This window comes from Coloeus monedula, assembly GCF_965178545.1.
Source record: "Coloeus monedula genome assembly, chromosome: 19".
Taxonomy (NCBI): Eukaryota; Metazoa; Chordata; class Aves; order Passeriformes; family Corvidae; genus Coloeus; species Coloeus monedula.
In genome coordinates, this window is record NC_138799.1 from 5480006 (window position 1) to 5503122 (window position 23117).

At 46.8% G+C, this 23117-nt stretch overlaps 3 protein-coding genes across 3 annotated transcripts; 1 reads left to right on the plus strand and 2 right to left on the minus strand.

The window, feature by feature from the left end:
* Nucleotides 1-361: 361 nt before the first annotated feature.
* NT5C (5', 3'-nucleotidase, cytosolic) lies at nucleotides 362-6975 on the plus strand (the record flags this gene model as incomplete). Its single annotated transcript, XM_082294193.1, has 5 exons — nucleotides 362-544; nucleotides 5628-5728; nucleotides 5813-5873; nucleotides 6637-6751; nucleotides 6833-6975. 5 exons carry the CDS (start codon nucleotides 362-364, stop codon nucleotides 6973-6975), a joined length of 603 nt encoding a protein of 200 aa, XP_082150319.1.
* A 623-nt stretch (nucleotides 6976-7598) lies between these two features.
* ARMC7 (armadillo repeat containing 7) lies at nucleotides 7599-9814 on the minus strand. The gene is made up of 3 exons (XM_082293819.1): nucleotides 9636-9814; nucleotides 9422-9565; nucleotides 7599-8566 (listed from the first exon to the last, which is right to left on the minus strand). Exons 1-3 carry the CDS (start codon nucleotides 9700-9702, stop codon nucleotides 8229-8231), a joined length of 549 nt encoding a protein of 182 aa, XP_082149945.1. The 5' UTR covers nucleotides 9703-9814; the 3' UTR covers nucleotides 7599-8228.
* A 5058-nt stretch (nucleotides 9815-14872) lies between these two features.
* Nucleotides 14873-22092, minus strand: SLC16A5 (solute carrier family 16 member 5; the record flags this gene model as incomplete). Its single annotated transcript, XM_082294194.1, has 4 exons — nucleotides 14873-15114; nucleotides 16712-17578; nucleotides 18550-18693; nucleotides 21873-22092. The coding sequence occupies 4 exons, from the start codon at nucleotides 22090-22092 to the stop codon at nucleotides 14873-14875; spliced, it is 1473 nt and encodes a 490-aa protein (XP_082150320.1).
* Nucleotides 22093-23117: the final 1025 nt, after the last annotated feature.

Genomic DNA, 23117 nt, shown 5'->3' on the forward strand with positions numbered 1-23117 from the left:
CCAGAAATTATTATTTCCTTTGCAAGCGCCATGCCCAGGGGGACTTGTTAATGCTTCTTGATGGCTGCTGAGGCTCCACTGCGCTTCTTTCTCCTCGGGGGGGACGTGGCAGCCGCATCCCGGCCACCGCGGGTCCCCAGGAGTGCCGGGAGGCGGCTTTTGTGGGCTTTTTCTCTATTCCTGCTGTGGACCCCACCCTGTTCCCACGCGGGGCTGCCCTCCAGGCCCCCCGCCCCGCCCCTTCATGCATATTCATGTGGCTAATACATATGCATGCGCGCTCTCGCGTGTGCCGGAGCCGGGGGCGCTGCGCCCGCGTGTGCCGGGAGCGGAGAGCCGGGATCCGGGATCTGGGATCGGGATGGGCAGCGCGGCCGCGCCGCTGCGTGTGCTGGTGGACATGGACGGGGTCCTGGCCGACTTCGAGGGCGCGGTGCTGCGGGAATTCCGCGCCCGCTTCCCGGCGGAGCCGCGCGTGGAGCTAGAGGAGCGCAGGGGCTTCTCGGTGCGGGAGCAGTACCGCAGCCTGCGGGAGGACCTGGCGGTGAGTGCGGCTGCGGGGCCAACACACCCTCCCCATCCCGCTGGGAAACCTCTCCCTGCCCGCCAGGCTGGGCACAGCTCAGCGTGGGACCAGTGGTTTTTAAAATCCCCTTAAGTTATCTGCAGGTTTTTTTGTTCATGTATACCTAAATGGGATTCGTTTAAGGAATACTCACGTAAATAATGCCATGTTTGTTTATGTAAGATAATAACCAAAATCATGGCTTTTCACTATATGTACAGGTTCTTCCTAGTTCCAGGAACTTGGGACCATCAATTGCCATCGATCAGAGCTCTGGCAGTTTGGAGCCTGTGGGAATGCTGACTGGATCCACACTCCTGTCTATCAGCCAGTGGCAGGAGCCACTCTAGGGGACAGGAGGGAAATGAAATTGTCATTTCTTAGTAACAAACCCCCAGGCTCAGTAAAGGATCTTAAAATGAGCAATGGACTTTTCAGGGAATGTGTACAACACAGCCCAGATCAGCATCTGTTCCATTTCCTGACAGAGCCTTCGACTGTCCTGTGGTGACCAGAAGGAAGGGTGAAGTCTGGATTTACAGTATCTGTAATTTTGCTTTGCAAACCTCTCTGTTACTCATTCAGCCATCAGCAAACATTCAAAATGGCAGCAGTTTGCATGGATGGAGGGTGTTCCACCAGCCTTCTCCTGCTGTTCCTGATGTCTTACCTACCATGCACTCAGCTTGTCAGGGCATGCAGAGGGAATATGGATGCAGGATTTCATTCTGTACAAACCCAGATATAACATTTATAGTTCTTGTCTTGCTGTGGAGCCGTGTGAGCATGTGCAGAGTGCTCAGGGAGCTTTGGGTAAATTACTGTTCTGCTGCACAGCAAGAGCAAGAACATGAGTAGGTAAAGAGCAAGCATCTTCAGATGGTTCAGTGAATGGTTTGATGACAAAACTCCCACACACACATCCCTCTGTAAAGGGCTGGTGATCCTCCTGGAAGAAGTCACTGATTATCACTGCACAAATTAAGGCTGCATGAAACACAGAATTAGAAATACTGTGAATCCAGGCTTCACCCTTCCTTCTGGTCACCACAGGACAGTCAAGGACTTGGTAAAGAAACCACTGATCTGGGTTGTGCTGAACACCGTCCCTGAGAAGTTCATTGCTCATTTTAAGAACCTGTACTGAGCCTGGCGGGTTTTACTGCTAAGAAACAACAATTCACATTAATTTCACTGCTGTTCCATAGTGAGGTAAAGGCTCCTGCACCAGAATAAGGGGCTGGAGTGCTGGATCCAGTCAGCATTTCCACAGGCTCCAAACTGCCTGCGTTCTAATCGATGACTATTGATGGTAAGAAGCTCCTGGAACCAGAAGCCTGTAAATATAGTCAGCAGACATAAATTTGGGTATTATTTAGCAGAAACAAACATGATTTATTGTTTAAATGACTAGTCCTTAAGTGAATCTCACGGACAAAAAAAAAGTTGCAGGAAAATTAAGGGGTCATGACTTTTTATTTGTTCTTTTTTGGAAGGTCTACAGTCTGATCTATCCAGAAAATTGCACTTTGTTCTCTTTCTGGAAACCCCATTCCCTAATTTGGTTCATGCTCATCCTGTTTCTCCCCAGACCTTAGGTGTGGCAATGAAATAACCAGACAACTGGTTTGAATCCCACGCACACCAGCAGTGTCTGAAAGCTCTTATCTTGCTGTTCTAGCTTGGCTTCCTAAGGAAATTAGCTTTATGGAGCTGTGCTGTGTGTCTGTCTCCTTCAGTAATCTCTGGAGCTTTGGGCTGGTTTAGGTATGTTTGGCAGAACAATAAAGTTATAGTTTTAAAGATTTGAGGCTCCTTTGGGTTTTATGTAAATACCATACATCAGTTTAAAAACAGAGCCCTTGTTTGTTCTGCTGTGGCTGTATAGGGTGTCTGTGGGGCAGGAGAATCCCCATGGAAAGTCTGTCCTTGGCACCAGCTGCAGGGAAAGCTTTGGCAGGAACCAGCAGCCCACACAGGGCAGTTTGTGGGGCCACGTGTCCATGCAGGGAAACTGAGCCTGCAATTTGTCAGTGCTGAAAGGAGGGGATCAGCTGGACACCAGGGGATCAGCTGGACACCAGGGGGTCAGCTGGAGACCAGGGGATCAGCTGGACACCAGGGGGTCAGCTGGAGACCAGGGGGTCAGCTGGACAGCAGGAGGTTAGCTGGAGACCAGGGGGCCAGCTGGACACCAGGGGGTTAGCTGGAGACCAGGGGGTCAGCTGGACACCAGGGGGTTAGCTGGAGACCAGGGGGTTAGCTGGAGACCAGGGGGTCAGCTGGACACCAGGAGGTCAGCTGGACACCAGGAGGTCAGCTGGACACCAGGGGCTCAGCTGGACACCAGGGGGTCAGCTGGACACCAGGGGATCAGCTGGACACCAGGCTCTTTGTAGCAGGTGTTGGCTGTGTCTGTCCATGAACTTCCAGGGTGTGGGATATTCTCGTGACATGGGCTGGGAAGTGCTGTGGTGATGATTTATGCATCACCTCTTCCTGAGTGGCGTTCATGCTTAATTGGTGCTGAGCAGCTGCCCCTTGAAACTTGAGCCATTACTTCATTTCTGTTTCTGTTTTGATTGCAAGTTGATCATTAATTTCACACTGTAAATCCATTTTATTTAGAAGGACTTCTAATCCATTTTATTTTGTTCAAGATTTTTTCACTGCACTTGCCTCTCTGCCCTCCTGTGTCTGTGGTCATTTTGTTGGTGGGGATTTATCTCCATGTTTCCTGGCCCCAGACAGCTTCAAGAAAAGGATTCAACATCCCCACCAGTGGTAAAAATTTCTAGAATTATTTTTAAGTCCTGTAAATGGGAAAGCTTAGGGACAGATGTAGTCCTTCCAGTTTTGTATCCAAATTGTTATCTTACTAATGGAGGTTAAAAGGAAGCGTTCAGCATTGGTAGCATGAAAATGAGGAAAGAAAATGGTTTTACTTTCTATTTCTAGTCACTTTTTTTATGAGAGGAAATGGCTTTTGGTTCCAGGAGTCATCAAATCAAATTTCTTTCTCCAACAAAGCCAGACTTTTTTGTGATGTGGTGGAAACTTGCCAGTTTCTGGTGTCTTGCTGTAGGATAAAAGAGCTTTCAGACACGAGCCCCAAGTCTGTAATTCAATCTCTTTGGGAAGAGCTCCAGGGAATTGTTGCCCTACGGAGGCTTTGCATGGAAACAGAGATCTGGGCAGATCTGATTGCCATGTCTGCACCTAGACAGGCTCCTTAACCTCTTCTGATCTGCGTGTGAAATCAGACAGTGCTTCCAACTTTCTGGCTGTTGATTTATGAGTATTTGTAGGTTGGTGATAACTGAGTGAGCTTCAGGATCTGAGAGTCTGGTTTGACTCCTCACTGCTGCTTGATTGAAATGGGTTTTATGTTGATGTTCCACTGGTGATACAGAGCAAGGAGACCTTCAGCTGGACTCTTTAGAGCTGGACTCTTCTAAGCAAAGGCTGCAGCCTGCCTTTGAAGAATACTTAACAAGAATTAAGTTTTCCAAACTGTTCAGTGGCATGGCAACGTATGACTTTAATGCTTGTGGAAAAATGCTGCTTTGACACCTCTGAAGTTCACTACGTGACCCCAAGGAAGTTAAGATTTGTGTGTCTCAGGGTAAAGAGAGACTGGAAGCTTAATCTCTCTGTCTTAGGGTGAAACTTAGGCCTGGAAGGGGCCTCTGCCATGATGGGATGTGGGATAAGGAAGGGGAAAACCCATCAGCTGTGACCCGCTCTGAAACACTCATTTAACACAGGCCACTGAACAGTCACCAGGGAGCAATCCTTAAAATTAACTAACCAGAGCTGGATTCAAAGCAGTAAATTTCCTAATAATAAAAGGTGTGAAAATGTCTTACCAGTAAATTAAGAAGAAAAAGGACTGGAAGGACAGTCCTACCTGGAAATTGCCCTGGAAATACTGCTCTTCCTTTTAGAGATTAAAGATGCACTGTACTGTATCATATTAAATATCTTTTTGTCCCATTTTTGGCTATGTTAGCTTGGAATAACATTGTTTCTCCAGTAATCTTGTTTCTTTCCTATTTACACTCACTTAAAAATGATTCTGCCTTTAGGGCTAACCTCCTTCCCCACTTGTTTATCATTAATTTCCTCTCTGGTTCACGTGGCATCCCACATGCCTGTATGGAAGGTGGGTTTACACTGAGAGCAGGTGCAGACACAAAAGGGATAAAGCCCTTAATAGCAGAGCTCAGCCCAGTGCTGAGCCAGGCGAGGAGAGCACCCTCAAACCCAGCCCAGATGGGGCTCATGGGGTGCACAGGTCACCTCACGGAGCCAAAGGTTCTTGGGGAAGCACAGGGATCACCTCTGAACTTCCTGCTGCAGTCTCAGACTCTTTAGAGCAGACTTTGCACCAGCCCATTACCTCAGGGTAACCTCAGGGTTACCTCCATCCGGGCTGGAGCCAAGGTCTGCTCCTTCAACAATATTTTAAGTGGGTAACTGAAAATCATAAAAAGCAGCAAAGACATGGAGCTTTCCCAGCGCTCTCATCCTTCCCTCTTGCTGAAGGGATTCCCCCCAGGTGTGTGGCAGTGCTGGCCTGGCCATTGGCACGGTCACCACCGTGCCCTGTCTGCTCTAAAGGAAAAGGGGGCTGATGGGCAGCACCTGCATCTGCCCACCCATCCCCGGTGAATTCCTGAGCCCTCAGCAAACTCAGCCAAATGTGACAGAGGAGGAGAAGCCTCCAACTTGTTCCTTTGGTTTTCACCACAGTCAGTTGAAAGAGACCTGCTGGGAAGAGGTGGGGTGGGAGCTCTGTCTCCCTCAGCCCCCAGAGACTCCAGTGGGTCAGGGCTGATTGTAGAAGCAAAGGCAGGCCAGGGGCATCTCTGCCTCCTCATGAACCACCAGAAAGTGACTTCTCCTTCTTGTCTGCCCAAACTGGACCTTTCCCAGAAGTGAAAGGTGAGAAATTTTATAATTCACTCCTGGGGGGAAGCACTGGGCTGTCACACAGGGGGTGACTGGAGAGTGCTGTGACAGAGCACAGCCGCTGCTCATCGTCCTCTGTCTCCTGCAGGCCAAGGTAGCCAGTGTCTATGAGTCGCCTGGCTTCTTCCTAGACTTGGATCCAATTCCAGGAGCCCTGGAAGCTGTGCAGGAGATGCTCCACATGCAGGAGTAAGGACACTTCGCACCCTGCAGCCCTTTTCCAGGACCTTACACAATTTCCCCTCACTGCTAACAAAGGCTGTTTCTTTTCAGCACTGAAGTCTTCATTTGCACGAGCCCTCTCCGGAAATACGAGCACTGCATTGTGGAAAAGGTGGGAGGGAATTGTTTTTATTGGGTTTAATGCTGCTTTTGCAAGGCCTTGCAGTTTCATACTACCCAAGTTGGAGCTATTCCTTTCTAAAGACAGTAGCTGCTCCAGCTGCCAGGCTTCCCTCAATCCCTGTCTGAGGGACAGCTTCCCACACACAGAGCAGTAACTCTGGACAGGGAATCTCCGAGTGCCACATGGTGCCAGAATTACTGTGGAGCATGTGATCCCTGGGCTTTTGGAGCTGGGCTGGGACCAGCTGTGTCAGCAGGTGACAGCAAAGGAACTGTTACAGTGCGGCCCACAGGGATGGGATATTCCCAGGGGATTCCACTCTGGAGAACCATCAACCAACAAAACTTACTTCAGTCTAAATCTGGAGCCTGAGATGTCCCAAAAGAGGCCAGTGCTGTGTTCAGGAGGCTGTAGTGTTGGAATAAATCCTTCTTGTCAGTGGCATGAGAATGGAAGGGGTAATTTGGTCACTGGAATGACTTAGATGGGTACAACCCACATGCTCTGGGCAAGCAGCCAGTGCTTCTCACAAACTCAACAGTTGGGCATGGCCAGGGCAGTTCTGAGTGGCAGCTGTCACACAGACAGGTTTAATCAGCATCCTGGGCCACAGCCAGGCTCCATGTGGGGATTCCTAGACACAGGTGAAGGTTTACAGGGGGAAAAAATTACTCTATTAGGGCTGGTCTGACATAAGTGATGTGCAAACCGAAAGCACAGCGGGATTTTCTCCTATTCCTTGTCTCTGCAGTATAAGTGGGTAGAGAAACACTTGGGACCTGAGTTTGTGGAGCGGATTATTCTGACCCGAGACAAGACCGTGGTGGCTGCTGACCTGCTGTTTGATGACAAGGACACCATCCAAGGTTTGAACAGCGTTTCCATGGCTGGCTGTTGGCTGGGGAGCCATCCCCAGCTGATTGCAGCTTTTCCCCCCCTTCCCACAGGCGCAGAGCCCAACCCGAGCTGGGAGCACATCCTGTTCACCTGCTGCCACAACAGGCACGTCCAGCTGCCGGCCCCGCGCCGGCGCCTGCGCTCCTGGGCTGACGACTGGAAGGCCATCCTGGAAAGCAAGCGGAGGCAGTAGTGCAGGAAGGGGATGCTGCATTCTTCCCACTGCCAGGGAACAACCAGCCCATCTCCTCCCATGGCCAGGAGGCACTGTCACTGCAGGGGTCAGTCACAGTAAATGAGCTGCTCCTGTCACACAGTGCTCTTGGGTTTCTGGAAGATTGCTCTGCACTCAGTTAATCTCTGTAGTGTTTTGGATGTTTGCTGTAGGAGAAGAGAAATTATAAACTACAAGCAGCTGTGGTTGGATTTTTGTGTGTGTTTAACCTCACTCCTGTTTGGTTTGTGCTGTCTGGGAGCAGAGGGGAGGGAAAAAGAGGAAGGAGGAAGGCTCTGAAAGGTAAGCAGATCCAGTGTGGGTGTCTGTCAGGGAGCTCTGGGCTCAAGTCAAACCTTATAAATGTTATGTGTTTAGCCACCCTGGCTCTTGGGTTTTCTCTTGCCTCATTGGCTGATAATGAAAAGAGACTAAGCTGGCTTCGATTTCTGGCCCGTGTGCTTCAGTAAGAGTGGGCAAAGGCTCAAGTGCTGGAGAAAAACATTCATGAGCTCACACAGAACTGATTACACAGCATTTAAGTTAATGTTTTATTAAGAGAAGCTTTTACAAGACAGCTGTTCTTATGAGCCAGACTGCCATGAGCCCCCTTTTTTTTTTGACTTCACCTTTCTCACCAGTGGTAATGAAAGAAAAACTTACCACTTCTTCATTTGTAGAACAGCTACAGCCTGTCCTATGCAGTGATTCCCTAGCTGGCTGCCTGTGCCATGACTGGAGGATGGCATAACTAGTGCCACAGGGATGCAGAGATTGTGAACTGCCAGGGCAGGGAAACTCTTTTCTCTGCAAGAGAAATAAATTTCTGTGACATTTCAGTCACTTGAGTTGACACTTAGCGTTCCTTGTCACTGACACTGAAGGGGAGAGCTGCAGCACAACTAGCCAGGAACCAGAGCGGACAAAATTCTGCCCAATAACCCAAGCAGAAAACCCCTCATTGCTGGGAAGGGTTACTCGAGCAAGCTGGGTGCTGAGCTGCACTTGGCAAAGTACTCTCCAATGTGCAGCCATGACCTGCTTTATTTTAAATATTTACTTGCAGGCTTGGCTGTGTGCTTGGCCCAGCTGCCATGGTAGTGCTGTTCCATCCTCTTTGTTAACTAAACCCCAGCACTGGTGGGACCAACCCCCCCATCTTTAATGCTGCTCTTGACCTGCTGAGCAGAAAGCGAGAACAGCAGGAGGTTCCCCTCTCCACAGCCCCGCGCTCAGTCCTTGGGCAGAGGAATCCCCACTGCCGTGTGCCTGCTGAGGTTCCTGGCATCCTCCACCTGCGGAGGGCTGCAGTAATCCTGCAGGAAGATGGATGCCAGGTTGCTGAGGCGCGTGTTGGCCGAGAGCGAGAAGCGGAGCATGCACTCCACCACGGGCAGTGCCGTGGTCTGCGCGCGCGAGCGCGGCGTCGTCAGGAACATCAGCGTGGTCACGGCCGACACCACGGTCTCCTCGTTGGAGCTGGACAAGCAGTTGATGATGGGCTCCACCCCGTTGGCCTCCAGGATGTACTCTTTGTTTGTTTTATCCAAGCACAGGTTGCAAAGACCACCTGGAATGGCAGGAGAAAAGTGTCTGTCCAAATTCACTGCTCATCCTGTTTCTAACATCCAGATCTTCTGTTTGGATGGAAAATTCTTAACGGTTCCCTAGGCCATGTTTTGTTGATTCCTTCCCGAGATTTTCCACCAGCACACTCCTCCTCCTGTGTGTCATTAGAGGGCACTGTTACTGCTGCACATAACTGCTTCCACAGAATGATTCCAGGATCACTCATCCCTAGTGGAAGACACAAGCCAGCAGTTTATTGCAGGTGCTACAGGAAGCCAGAGAATGGAGATAACCAGAGTAAGTAGCCAAGAACCACAGAATGTTTGAAATATGAAACTTTGAGATGCAGCCACAAACCTTAAAAATCAAATACGTTTAGTATCATCTCATAGAACTGCTCACAGGATCTGCCCCCTTAGCTTACATTCAGACCATGAAAAATCACGGTAAGGCAGCTCCTCAGAGGATTTATTAAAAATGTCAGGTAGTATTCTAGAAGACCAGATGCCAATAGCAGAATGGTTAGATGGATCTGTACAACAGACCTGGCAAAATCTATGTATTAATGACTGTTTCTCTATAGAAGAGATTTCAGTAAAAAGTTAATCAGGTATTGTTTAGAAAAGAAACAAACAACCCAAAATCCTTTCCAGTAGTGCCTTTTTTAAGCCCTGTGAAGACATGGAGGGTCATGCCCGCCTGTAACCTCTCTCCTATTCTGCACTAAAGGAGGCTTTATCAGCACAGTGTGGGTTTGTTTTTGGAGCCCTGCGTGAATTTGGGGAGGATTAACGACCGAACCGAGCGCAGGGCCGGGTGTTCCCTGACCAGGCGTCAGCTGAGGAGCAGCCCTTACCCATGGCAAACTCCACGAGGGTCTCGTTCTCCTCGGTGAGCATATCGAGGAACAGGTCCAGCACCTGGAGCTGCCGCAGGTACTCGTAGTTGCTGGGATCGTAGGCGAAGTTGGCCAGGTTCGCCAGCACCTGCTCCTTGGCCTCTGCAAGGAAAAAGGGTCGGTGAGGAAACGCTCGACACGGAGAGGACGAGCGAGCAGCGCCGTTTGTTACCTGTGCTGTCCGTCACCTGGAACTCGGTGACGAGCGCCTGCAGGTATTCCAGCCGACCCAGTTCCATCGCGGCACACCACACCGGGCTGCCCGTTCCCCCGGGCAGCGGCGGCTCAGGGACCGGGTGTACCGAGGGATGGGGAGGAACCGGCTGTCTCAGGGCGGCACGCAAGGCCCACACGCCGCCATTTTGTGGGCGGTACACGGCGGGGCCAGTTCCCTCAGGCGGGGCGGGGCGGCCGCCATTTTGTGGGCGGAGGGCGGGCCCATTCCTTTGAGGAGGAGCGGTGGTGCCTCTTCCTCCTCTCTCTCCCTGAATGTATTGTATATAATTATATCAAAATGTAAATAAATATATGAAATATATCAAAATAAATGAACCTGCGTCGAGGTATTTGACTGTCTCGTTATATGGCAAAGCTTTGCTGTTTAAACACTTTGTTCTGCAAACCAGCTGACCTTTCCCCACTGATTACTTATTTAAAAGAATTTTCACCTCCGTATGTGTTTTGCTGCTCCATCCCAGTGCTGCTGCCCTTGTGGTAGTGCTGCTCCTGGATCAGTTCCAGTTTAAATAACAGGATTGCAACTCACGAAGCTGAGGGAGAAAAGGTAAAAACATACGTGCAGAGGGAGGTGAATTACCTGGGAAAGAAAATGAAACAAACCCAAGGAGTGAATTAAAAGAGCAGCAGGTGATTCCACCTTGGCTGTACAAAGGTTTGGGCACAGAGCAGAGCAATTCCCTTGTCTTGAACTAACACAGCTCAGTGAAACCACTGCAGTTTTACGTGCTGCAAGAGGGTTCAATTATGGTTCATGTCGTGTAAATATACAAGGTAAAGGTTAATAAAGATCGTAAACTGTGGGAGTGGACTCTGCAGAAATTTGTACTGCTTTTATTGAAGCAATTACATGCATGGATGTTCTTCTATGGATAAGGCAAGGAACAGGCCATGAGAACATGTTGTCTTTTGTGTTATCTCAAATACAATTGATTTTCATATCAAGCAAATTAGTCATGGACTGATCCACATGGCACCAGTGACAAGAGTGGTGGGCTGATAACCCACACAGCTGGGGCCACTAAAATTATCTGCCCATGACTATATTAAATAGAAGGATGAGCAAAGAAGCTTCACTGAATGCAGTAATGCTAAGTATTTTAACATTGTAATGGTGTGGGAAGACACAGAACATGAAAGGGAAGGTATTTATTTCTACCTGGTACAAACGTTTAAGCCAGACTAAGCACTAGCAACTTCAGCTCTTAGCATAATTATCAACTGAAGTCAGTATGTATTTATGTATATGTCTAAATATATATATGTATTTTTATGTGCATATTTGAGTATATATATGTGAAGATGATCAGCAAAGGTGCTACAGACTATGTCTATATTAGAATGTTTTGCTACTGTACTAAGAAATCTCTTCTAATGTGTGCCTTTGTAAGTGGTAAGTGTTGATACACTTTAAAGCTTCATCTGTCATTAAATAGAAGGTAAATGAGCAATGTGGGAAAGCAGGAGCAGAGAAAGCAAACACCGGGAGCTAGTCCATACAAACAGAGCACTACTGGGATTGACTAATAAGGGGGGGGAAACTGTGTTTAAAAAGGAAAAATGCTATTACTTCTGTTTGTAAGAACTGCATTTACTCACCCAATATTGGCTGTATAGTTTAATGGTCTGAGTGATCCAAGCACTTGCTGTTTGCCAGAGCAGTTCCCAGAGCAGGGGCTGGTCTAGCTGGGGTAGTCACAGCTCCAGGGGCTGTTCTGGTGACTTCCATAGCATATTGAAGCCAGAATTCAGGAAATTTTAATTTCTAGTAGTTGTTTCTTTTCTTATAGCTACTAGCCATGTCTGCAAACAGCAAGCCAAGCTCTTAAATTATTTCAAACTTCTGAGGTGTCTTAGAGTGTGTTAGATTGCTGTAACCTTTATTTGGGGTTTATTGCTATTAAATATAAATAAATAATCATAAACTTTCCCAATTATTACCCTGGCAGAGAACCTTAGGCTTTTAAGGATCATGATCTTGGAATACTTCAGTGTGAGCTTCCCAGCGAATGTTTAATTTCAGTGAGTAAAGGTGCTTCTTGCCAAAATGCTTATCTTGCAAGAGTCAGAGTATCTTCAGTGATAAAGGGAGCAGGGGAGGGGCAAGAGGGGACCCGGGGAGAAAGGGACATTTAATTCTGGTCAGTTTTTGTTGTTCTGCTGTTTCTCAGAGATTTGTAACCTGGCTGAGTTATTAGTGTTTGTCCCGAATTAAAGCCAGGGTTATTTTACTGTCTGCTGGTGTTAAAGAAACTGCTTCAGTGGGGCTGTGGTTGCCTTGCATAAAGGGCTGACATTAAACTAATGAGGGGAACTTTTATTGCTTTCTTTTCCTTCTGGTCCCCAAGATTCCTAAGGACTGAGTGTTGCTGCACCTGTAGGATCCCTCTGAGGGGGAATATTTATTATTCTGTAGCATGCTCAGGTCCCTCATGTTATCCTTTGCCAAGCTCCTGCTTAAAGGCAGCTTGGAGTTCAGGTTTGAAACACACACGGGAGAAGAGATCTGCGGAAAGGAGAGTTACGGGAACTCAGACATCTTATTCACCTGTGGAAACACAGCATAAAATGTTACTTCTTGTCTGCCGAGGATTTGCTTCAAACCTATGGGTTGTGGATTACTTTTAAAGGGTCTGTGGAAAGTAACCAGGGGAGACAGCTCTGTTTTCAGGCTTGAGTTCTGTAAGGCTGTTAGAAAGGTTTCAGTCAGCAAGTTGAGAAATGTTAAAACAACAGGTTTGTGAATTGGTTGTTCTTCTTCCCAGAAACACTCCCTGTGCCTGCGAATAAGTCCCAGTGACCCCAGTGATGAGTCTGGGAATATCAAAAAGCAGTTCTGGAAAGCACTCTCCCTGCTTTCCATCCTAAATTATCTTGTGCTGCTGTGCACAATCAAGAAATGATCAAAACAGGTTTCTTTGCCTTGGTGTAGGAGGATCTGATCTCTGTGTCAGCTTCAGTTGGTGAAGATTTTTTGGTTTTGTCCTGTATATTTCCTTTCTTATGAAGCAGCCAGGGCAAAAGCATTACAGGCGGAGCAGTTGGCTCCACACAGGAGCCATTCCATTGCTCCTTCACCTAACCTTTGTTTCATGTGAGAAATTTTAGTGGGTTGTAGCTTACACCATATCTTGCCTGGTTTGCCCAGGTAATTTGTAGCAGTGGGAGGATCTGGAGCAACACAACCTCATATTTCCATAAGAAAACAGAAAGGGAATGTAGAAAGGTGAACAGAATTTAAAATATAAGAATTACACACAGAGAAAATAGCAGTCTGTTCAGATGCTTAGCTGTTTATTTGCAATAGCTAGAAGAGATTTGGGACTTAATCCCTTTTCATTGCTTTTTTGAGAAAGCACCCTCATTTTCCTAGGAATGTACACTGGTCTGTTTTGATGAGAAGCACCAGCCCCTGTTTGCTTCATAGTTACGGACCATGTGAGGATTACATAAGTTAATAAACACATGTGATGAGAGATTAGATATGTATATCTCCCACTAATAATCTTATTTAAGTATAGGTTTGATCAGACAATGCAAATCCTCCTGGGTCCGTAATCCCAGGGCAGTACTGGAGAAGATACTGAGCTGTGGGAGCAGGAACCCTTCTGAAGGGCTGATGCCTTTTCTGTGTAAAAGCCAGCTGTGAAAGCCATCGTAGTCTCTGAAGACCTTGGAGTCAGTTTTCCAGTGGTTTCATCCAGAGTGGGGTTTTTTTTGTTGGTTGGTTTGTTTTGTCTGAGGAGCTCTAATGAAAACTGTGGGTTTATCACTAGGAATCTGATAGGACAGTTTTCCAGATAAGCACTGCAGTTGAGTTTGATATAACAATTCTTAGACAGGTGCTGGAGTTCCATTGAAAGCTGTTACTTCTTCCATTTCACTCCCATTTTGTACTTCCATCTCTTTGATTGTTCTGATGTGTTGGGTTATCTTCATCCGTGTGCTTCATGAGCTGTTATCCAAGTCTGTTGGATCAGGAATGATACAGAACATGAACAGTTTGCATCTTGAGCTGATGCTGAGGGTGCTGCAGCCATCATCTGAGCAGTGACAAGCCTAAATCCCGGGAATGTGGCAGAAAAAAGCCGCTTACAGTCAAGGCTGCATGGCTAGAAAGTCAGCAACACTGGTTTTTCTCAGTATGCTTTCTCCACAGATTTCTTTGTAAGTTCTGCTTGTACTTATAAGAAGTATAAGTTATGTTTGTACAAAGTTCTCTATACTGAGAATGCTGGTGTAATTAAGTTCAGAAGTCTAAGACTAAAGAGCTGAATTGATCTCCACAAAGAGGACATACAGTTGCTTTGAATTTTGCCTTATAAAATAATGCATATCCTTATTCTTAGGTCTAATACCACCGTCCCTGCCCCAAATGAGTTCCAGTTAATGCTGTTTACATGAACCACAAATCCTTTTATGTTACATTAAACAGCACTTGAGATATCAGTAGTTATACAAAGCAGGCACTCCAAGCCTTGGTGGGTGGGTTGGTTTTTTTTTGTTGAGGCTCTGGAGTTGAATTTTGAGGCTTTGAAACTGTCCTTGGCATGAAGAACTCCTGTATATGTTTCATAGGAGAAAATAGTTGCTCTTACTAGAGACTTGTTTGAGTTCTACAACCCACACAGCTGCTTCTGTATAATATTTAGAGATGTGGAAAATAATAACACACGTCCTGTAGAAAGTGTTTGTCTTGCCACCCCCAGCATGGGAAGTAACCAGGAAGCCTGTGCACCAAAACTGCATATCCAGATGAGGCAAAAATACTTCTTTGTGAAGAACTACCCATTAATACGTGTTATCCAGCACTTCCAACTGGAACGTGCTTGTGAAATTCCATTGACTTCTTAAAGTCAATTAACCCAGTTGAACTGACACAGCTTTTGTCTCCTGGCGCTGGGTTCTGTGGCTGTTATCCCATGGTTTGATTTAGGAGAGCTCAGATCTCTTTGTGCATTGTCTCCTTGGCTGGCACTGGGTTCTGGGCTGGGCCCGTGGTCTGAATCGCTGTCTTGGAGTCTGCCATGGCCCTGTGGAGTGGAAGTGCAAAAGGAAGATGACAGTTGTGGAAAGCAGACTGGTTTTTTCTCATCTGCTGCCAGTGGTGGGCCTTGTGTTGCTTTGTACAGACCACTTCATTGTGTTGCTCTTTCTTCCCCTTCTTTATTTTCATACACTCGTGATGTACTCAACTGCTGGAGGGGATTGATTTTCAGCCTTTGGTTCTGTTGATGTTTCACTGTATTGATATCTGGAGGGATTGTCCAAATGTGCTTTGGAAGCCTCTCTCAGTTTGGTTTTTTTTTCCAGAGCACAGAAGCTGAGTCCCATAAATAATGCAGCTGATATGAGGAAGAAGCTGGAATTGTAGAAGACGTAGTGGAAATCACTGGTTACGTCTACCAGGAGACCTGAAGTAGAAGCCATAGCTTAGCCAAAGAGAAGAAGCACACTAAAGGCATACATTTACCTGAATGTTAAACCTGCATCATTCAGCAAACTGCCTGTATACAAAAGACAAGCATTCTCTGATGAGTTAAGTTCTCTCCTCTTCTCTAGATTCTAGGGGTTGTTTACTTTTTTATTTATAGTCTCAAGTCAGGTGATACTTCTGTAGAAAGTATTTCTCAATATACAGAGAAATCAGGAAAGAAAGGAAATTGCAATTTTTCCTCAACCTGCTGCTACATTTCATTTGCTCAGCAGAGGACACTGGTGCCGCTGCCACTCAGTGGCTTTTGGAATGAGTGACCCTATTACATCCTAGGGCAGAAAATAGAACAACTAGAGAGAGAAATAGCTCAGAAATGTACATACTAGGGTCTCTAAACTGAACATTTGTCTCTAATCCTGTGTAATGAGGGATAAGGAAATTCACAGCACAACAAGATTATGACTAACATTAAGTGACCTCAATATAAACCGTTTAGAAGCATGAGATATCAAGGGAGTAATTTAACACTAATGTTAGAGATGGAAAAGTGATGCTTGGGCCAAATACATGATGCTTTCCATAGGCTGCTTATCAATGCGGAAATACTGGAATAATGTTTACTTGCTTGTATTTTTCAGTCAAGATTAGTGATGTTTCTTTCCATAGTGCACTTTTCTGTAGCAGATTTTAGGATTACAAACAGAAATGGAGCCGCTTTTACTGTGCTTTGTTTTGCCCATCTGCTGCTCCTGTCAGAGATGTCCAAGAAAGGACCTTTTTTGCTCTTTGAGAAAAGTGACTGACACACTAATGCCAGGGAGTACCATGAAGCATGGTGCATGTTGCCATCACATTATTGAACCAGACATAATTTTCCTGCTGAGTAGCCACAATTCATTGTCTGGAGAAGAGAACTAAAGCCTGAACTGAGGTTGACATGCTCAGGTTGACATTTGTTGTTTGTTAGTCTTTTGAATTTACTGCTGTACTGCGGGAGCAGGTGTGTCTTGGACAGGTCACTTAGTGACATTTGGAGTGAACTGTGAATAATTTATTGGACTGAGAGTCATAACTACCTCCTTTCTTGTCTCCAGAGAAAAATTAATACACTCCAGAACTTGGAGAGAAAGATTGAACAGAAGCTTTTACTACAGGGCTTTTGAATAATGTAGGGCTGGTAATAATTCTGAACAGTTAATTTTTTTAATGGGATGTTCACAATTCCTTGAGACTTCATGGATAAAACAATGCAAACTGGCAAAATGGTGAAAGAGTTCACAGTAATTCCTGTCTGCTTCTTTCCACTCACTGGAAAAAAGCTCTCATTGCTCCCATACCTATCAGATCCCTTACCGAGTCATATTTTCAGTCTGCTCTTGATGCAGCTGCAGAAATGACCTTCCAACTGTCAGAAAAGGCTGATCATTCCTTTCCCACCCTGTCCTTTATATTGCTCCCTTTGCATAATTCACCTACACCATGGGTCTGGAAACTCTTCTTGATGCTCCCAAACACTTGTCACCAGTTTCCAAACCACCACCTTTCCCCCAGCCAGCTTTCATAGCCTCTCTCACCTGTAAGCGGGGGCCCGATGAGGAGGGTGATGCTCTCCAGGATGGTGAAGAGCCCTAGAGCACTGGAAAACCTGTCCATCTCTACCACATCCATCAGCACCTGGAAGGTGAGCGCCCCGATGCCGCTCATGGCTATGCTGAGGATGACACAGTAGAGGATGAGCACACTGAACTCAGCTGAGATGACACAGATGAAATTGCTGAGCCCATAGAGGAGCACGGCCAGGCTGAACAGGTAGATGCGTCTCCCTGTGAAGACTCTGTGTCCTGAGAGCAGCCCTGTGAGAGGGCGGATGAAGATATTGATGAACCCGATGATGGAGATGAGAAGGGCTGCCTTGCGTTCCTCCACCCCGTTGTGGATGGCATAAGGCACAAGGTAGACATGAGGTAAGGCAAACCCCATCATCATCCAGGTCACTCCGATAGTGTAAATCTGGTAACCTTTGTTTTGACAGAAGATGTCAAAAGCCAGGTACTTCTGCAGCACCTGGAAGCATTTTGTCCTTCTGGTGTGCTGCTGGAGCATGGGGTGGTGAAGAGATGCTCCATTGGACAGCTGTGCCTCTTCTGCTCTGTTCCCTGGCTCTTCTTCAGGCTTGGCAGACTGTGAGAGTGACCCTGATGCCAGCTGAATGGGTCTCATGATGGCTCCACAAACACAGCAGTTCAGTAGTATTCCTCCAAAGATGAGGAAGGTGTTTCTCCAACCCATCTCATCCAGCAAGTATTGAGACAGCAGTGGCCACAGTGTGAAACCGAGGGAGACGCCAGTGGAGGCCACGGCATTGGCCAGTGTTTGCCACCGTACAAAGTAGTAGCCCAGCACAGTCACTCCTGCCTGGAAGCTGAAACATGATCCCAGACCTAAAAGTGAGAATAAAAGAGTAAATGATCCTTCTATGTTGTCTTAAAGGGCGAAAATTCAGGGTGTACCCACAGATGACTTCATCTGCCATTGAAGCATTTTCTGACCTGCCAGGCCACACATCCCCCAGGGACTGATTAATACTCAGAAACCTCACATCAGGGATGAAGAAGGATGTTGTGTGTAAATTAAACTATTTGTGTTCTTGGGTGTAGTAATATGCTCATCTAAACGGACATTTTTCTGGGACACACCGCAATTCCTAAAGTTGTTATGGAATTGTTCATTAAAAACTTGGGTGTAACACCACATGCAACAAGCACTGCTGCTTTCCTGATGCTTTCATCAGGGCTTAGGGAGTTGCTTGTTTTTCACTCTATGCAGTGGCCACTGCTTAACTTGCAAGATCCACCAGGATTGGTCCCAGAGTGGGGAATTAATTTCTCTTGTGTTATTAAAAACCAAGAGTTGAATGTCAGTTACATAGGAGAAATATTTGGAAAGGAAAAGTTCCCATCTGTTACTTCTGTTCAAAACTAACATGGTCTTTTGTTAGAAAAAGATGTCTCCAGATTGGGAGTGGTGAAATACAAGCCCAGGGAACCTGGGAAGGACATTATCCCAACACATTATGTTCAAAGATTGGAAAAACAGCAAAAAACCCTCCCTTCTTGAAAGACAAAAGGCTGAGAAGCTACTAAAAAGAACAGACATCCTTTTTCTCCATTTTACCCTCTGGAGACCTGTAGCTTTTTCCAGAGAAACACTTCCCAGTGAGCTTGAGTGGGTGAGGTGTGTGCTAAAGGGGTGTGAAGGCCAAGTCTAGTGGCTGTAGGATTCATGCTGTGCTGGGAGGCTGTTGAGTTCTCCTATTTCACAGATGAGTGGAAAAATGTGACCACTTAGTTGGGGCTCTCCCATTTCCCATCTCCAGCACAGCAGCTGAGTTTCCCTGCACTCTGGTACGTACCAGTGATGAGGCCGGCCGTGAGGTACAGCTGGCTGATGGACTTGCAGAAGGAGCTGGACACCATTCCCAGCCCGCTGAGCAGCCCACCCAGCATCACCACAAACCTGCAGCCAAACCGCTTCACCAGGATGCTGCAGAGGGGCCCTGGAAGCAGAGAACAAAAAGGGGAAGCAGTTAGGGAGGAAGGAAGTATTTTGTACCTGCTGGATTGCTGCAATTATCAAATGATGTAGTCTAAAGACCCCAAGGGTTGTCCCAGCAGCTTAATGTAGTGGGGGAGACAGGAAGAGAAAATCTGTTCTGTGATCCTCCCAAGTGCTTGGCCAGCTTGTTGGCTGAGGGGAAGTCTGTGATCTGCTGGGATTTTGACCATCAAGTAGGATGTGATGGATTTTCATTAAAACCCTTGGAAATGGACTTCTGGTGAATTCCATGAGATTGTGATAAATTACAGGTTTGTTAATGACATTTAACATCCTTCATTTTGGGGCAGGGAAAGATTAGTTCCCACCTGCAGTCCATCAGTGGGAAGGTGCTTCTCTCTGCATGTTCTGGCAGAAGAGGATCTGAAGGTAGAGTTTCTTTTCCTGTTCCTTTGAGGATCCTCAAGGTTTTCCAGGTTTTATTAACTTTTTTTCCCAATTCTGAACATTTAAGGTTATGCAAGCAAATGCAAAATTACTGTAAGCTGCAGAATTAGGAGTCAGTCAGTGTAGGAAATATAACCTGTGGCGTATTTGTGACCTAAATCAATGTCTGGTTGGAAATAAAATCCACACAGTCAAGTGAACAGTGGAACATTATTAAAATTACAAGTGCAGCTGTCTGTATTTTGATCTGCTTGGGAGATTTTCGCTTCAGACTTCACTGGCCTTTGAAAAACTGTCCAGCAAATGTGATTGGATTATTTTTCCTCCTGCTAAAGACATTAAGGATGGTACTGTTGTTTAACTAGCCCAAGAAGGCATACATTGGACACTACAAAATAATGAGGTTGGCTCTAAAAACCATCAGGGTTTTTCATTATTAGTTCCTGGTTGCTTGTTGTCTGGATTTCAAATGTTATTTCTCACTTGCCTGGGGCTTTTGTGGTTTCTTTTGCAAGAATAATATCAACTAAAGTGCTGCATTTGTATGAGTTAGTCCAGAGCTTTCTGTGTGCATGGGATATCTAGGAGCAGAAACCTGTAAGGGCCTGAAATTCCCTTTTGGAGACAGATGTAGGACCCTGAGATCTCTCAAATTATCTTATAACAAAATAATCGTTAATGGCTTTTACCTAGGAACACAGCACCGATAATGGGATATGTTTGGTTGAGTTATGAGCCATTGTTTGCCCTGTGCCCTTCCCCGTTTCCTTCCATAGCTCTCCTGCATGGAACCTTCCTGCAGGACTGACTGCTCTGAGAACAGGCTGCTCTGCCCATTTTCCTTTCTCTTCCAATTTTTGCAACAAATAATTTTTTTTCCCCCCTTCAGTTCCTCTGAATTAAAAAGAATAAAGGTGAAGAAAAGAGAGAGACACTTCTAAGAGATACTGGTGACAGTGGAATGCAATTTTGGGAAAGATTTAAGTGCTGAAATGATGAATGTAACTGGAGAACCTGAATCAAGTAGAGCCTGGCCCCTTGCAAAGGACGTCAGAAGTTGCAGCAAAAGCCATATGTGCTTGGCCTGAGAGGGAGGCTTTGATCTCTGCTTATTTTGTTGATTTTTCCTTCTGGTTTATGTTACTGCTGCCTAGTGCTACTGGGGGACAAGAACAAGCCCCCCTGTGCTGTAACACCCTGCAAGAGGAGACATAACTGGCAAGAAAAGTACAACTTTCTGGCTGTGCCCTGACAAATTCTATTGTGAATATCATTAATGTGAGGCTATTCTTTCTTTATCTAATTTATAACTTTTGGATCTTTGTATTACCTTTTACTGTGGTTCCAGCCTCCTACACAAAAATTACTTCATTAAAGATGACAGGATAATTGACATTCTTGTAGATACTGCCAGAATTGTCCTTCCTGGACATGCTGGGACCAAGCTGCTTCTGAGACCATTTCCTAGAGCCAGCAGGTCCCAGTTGGATCCTTCCCACTAATCACAGAAGGATCACAGGGGCTGGAAGGCAGGATGGGGAATGCCCAACAGCTTTCAAATTCCAAGCCCCAAGGATACTGCTCTATTTCTGCTGACTCGCAGTGGTGATTCCTCCCCTTATCGCTTCCCTCGACATCTCTTTCAATCTGCACCTTGATATTCTGGACCCAGCTGTTTCTGCTAAGGTGTAAACTCTCAATTTCATGCAGGTGGCTGCCAGCCATGTCCTACCACAGCCTTCACATCAGTGTGACTCAGGGCTCTGGGGTTGGTCTTTTTTCCTTTATCACGTAGTGTCAACTTTCACCAGCATTAGAAGGGAGCAGGTATGAACTCAGGGAGAAGCTTGGATACATGGGCAACCCTGGGAACTTTCCCTCTGTTGCCTGGTAGGGTTTGGGTTGTCTGTTTATCGAGTAAGCACAGGATTTGTATGGGTCACAAAGCACAGGCCACTCTTTGGGAAGCCCTCAAGCTGCTGGGGATTTGGTTTTCTCTCTGCAGAAATAGAAAAGCATCCCTGCATCTGCGTGTGGAATCTGGGACCACTGTCCTGTGTTACTCCTACATTTTATTTTGAGGGGAAAACCAGTAAGTCACTCTACTATCCACAGAGCACAATGCTCCTTCCACCCCTGCAGCCGGAGGGTGCTGCCCGACCCACATTCTGCACTGATCCAGCCCTGCGCATGTCCACCCTGATGCCTGCGTGGGTGTGTGCTCCGTGCCACTACCCAAGGAGCTGCTTTTAAGGCTTTGCCTCAGCTGGCAGCTTGGAGGAGCTCAGCTTTTGGCATCTCTTCAGCCACAAAGAACAGAGCTGTCATGTGGCACTTGGAAGGAGATGTGCTCTTGTGGACAAGATAAACCAAGAAAGTAGCAGAGCTCCAGCACTGTGTGCTGGCTTATTCAAAGAGCTTATGTGAGAAATAACTATGTTCTTGCTGTTCTGAAAAACTGGGCTGAGAAAGGGATTTGCCTTCTTTGACCAAGGGTCTTGGCTGACTCTGAGAGTGACAAAAGGGACCATAGAATCTGTGGACACTTAGCTTTGGACTGTGGGATCCAAGTGGCTTGGAGATGCTGTGTACTGCCAAACAGCTACTCTGCTTGGACCTCCCAATCCCTTCCACCGCCCGCCTTAATTAAATGGTGGAAGTATCCTCATTACATCCCTCCACCAGCAGCACAAGGGCAGGAGGTGGAGGAGGCCATTCCCTGCTGTCACTCACCCCCTCCATGCAGCACGGCCACCATGATGGACGGGAACCACGATGTCTGGCTGTTGCTGGCCTGGAACTCGTGCTGGAGGTCCGTGAAGAAGACACCGATGCAGCAGGGGAAGCCCAGCGTCAGCCCTTGCAGCAGCACTGCAGCCAGCAGGACCATCCATGCCCATCCTCGGTCCTGGGGCTTGGCAGTGCCGTGTCCTGCTGCTTCTCCTTGGGACATGATAGCTCCTTTCTCCTCTAAGCCAGCCTGCTGGGGAAGGGAGTGCAGCTACCATGCAACCCTCAGCCCAGCAAACAGGCCTTCAGGGAAGAGTGTGATGGTGTTCCTGAGGCTCAGAGCACCGGTCTCCCACACCTTTCCCAGCTGACACTCTTGACTTCTTGCTCTGCATTTCTTCCAGCACCTCCCTTCCTTCTCGCTACAGGATCCTGGCACCGGATTGCTTAAGAAACCACTGCCTTCTTTTATATTTCACAAGACTGCTACCACAGCCAGGTAGAGGACAGGACCACACCTCCTCTGAGGTATGAATTGGCTTTACCTGGCTCCACCCTTATTTTCTCTTTCACCTGCTTTCGTCATATGGAGTCCCCTTGCTGGCAATTGCTAAGGTCACTCAGTCCCCATGCCAAGAAGAGGAAGAAAAACTGCAAATGCCAAATAAAATAGAAACCTATAAAGGTCGCATGTCACAGCAGAGCTCAGTGCGAACCTTTCAGGAAAACTACACCTACCTACAAAGTGGTGGTGGTAAAAAAACATTTTTAAAGCCATTAATTAATTAGAATCCAGTGATGGCAGATAGGCTTTTGCTTTACCTCTCTAGGTCTAGAGCTGCTTCTGAGAGATCCCAGTTTGGATTTCTCTGAGACTGGCAGCTTGGAAGGTATAGCAATAGCATTCCCCATCCTCTCCACATGAATAAACATGCATAAAATAATAATCTCTGGCAGCTGGATGAGCTCAGAAAAAGTGCCCATAAGGTCACTGCACAGCCGCAATATTTACTTAGCACTCAAATGGTGTTTTTTCCCTAACACAACAGCTGCATATAGGTTTTGTGTGCAGCTTTAGAGATGAATAACAGTTTGATTTTGCTCATTATTTCAAATATGCCCTGGTGGCAGAAAGTTAGTTTCGTACCTCAGGCTGAGACCAGAACTGGTCAAACGAAGGGCGGCGCCGCGTGGCTGCGGCTCATCCCCTGTGTGCGCAGCCCGGTCAGCTCATGGCCCGCGGTCAGA

Coding starts and splice junctions, on each gene's coding strand:
- ARMC7 (XM_082293819.1), bottom strand. CDS start 9,702: ATGGAACTGGGTCGGCTGGAATACCTGCAGGCGCTCGTCACCGAGTTC. Junction 9,566..9,635: donor CCAGGTGACGGACAGCACAG/GTAACAAACGGC, acceptor TTTTCCTTGCAG/AGGCCAAGGAGCAGGTGCTG. Junction 8,567..9,421: donor CCTCGTGGAGTTTGCCATGG/GTAAGGGCTGCT, acceptor CTGCCATTCCAG/GTGGTCTTTGCAACCTGTGC.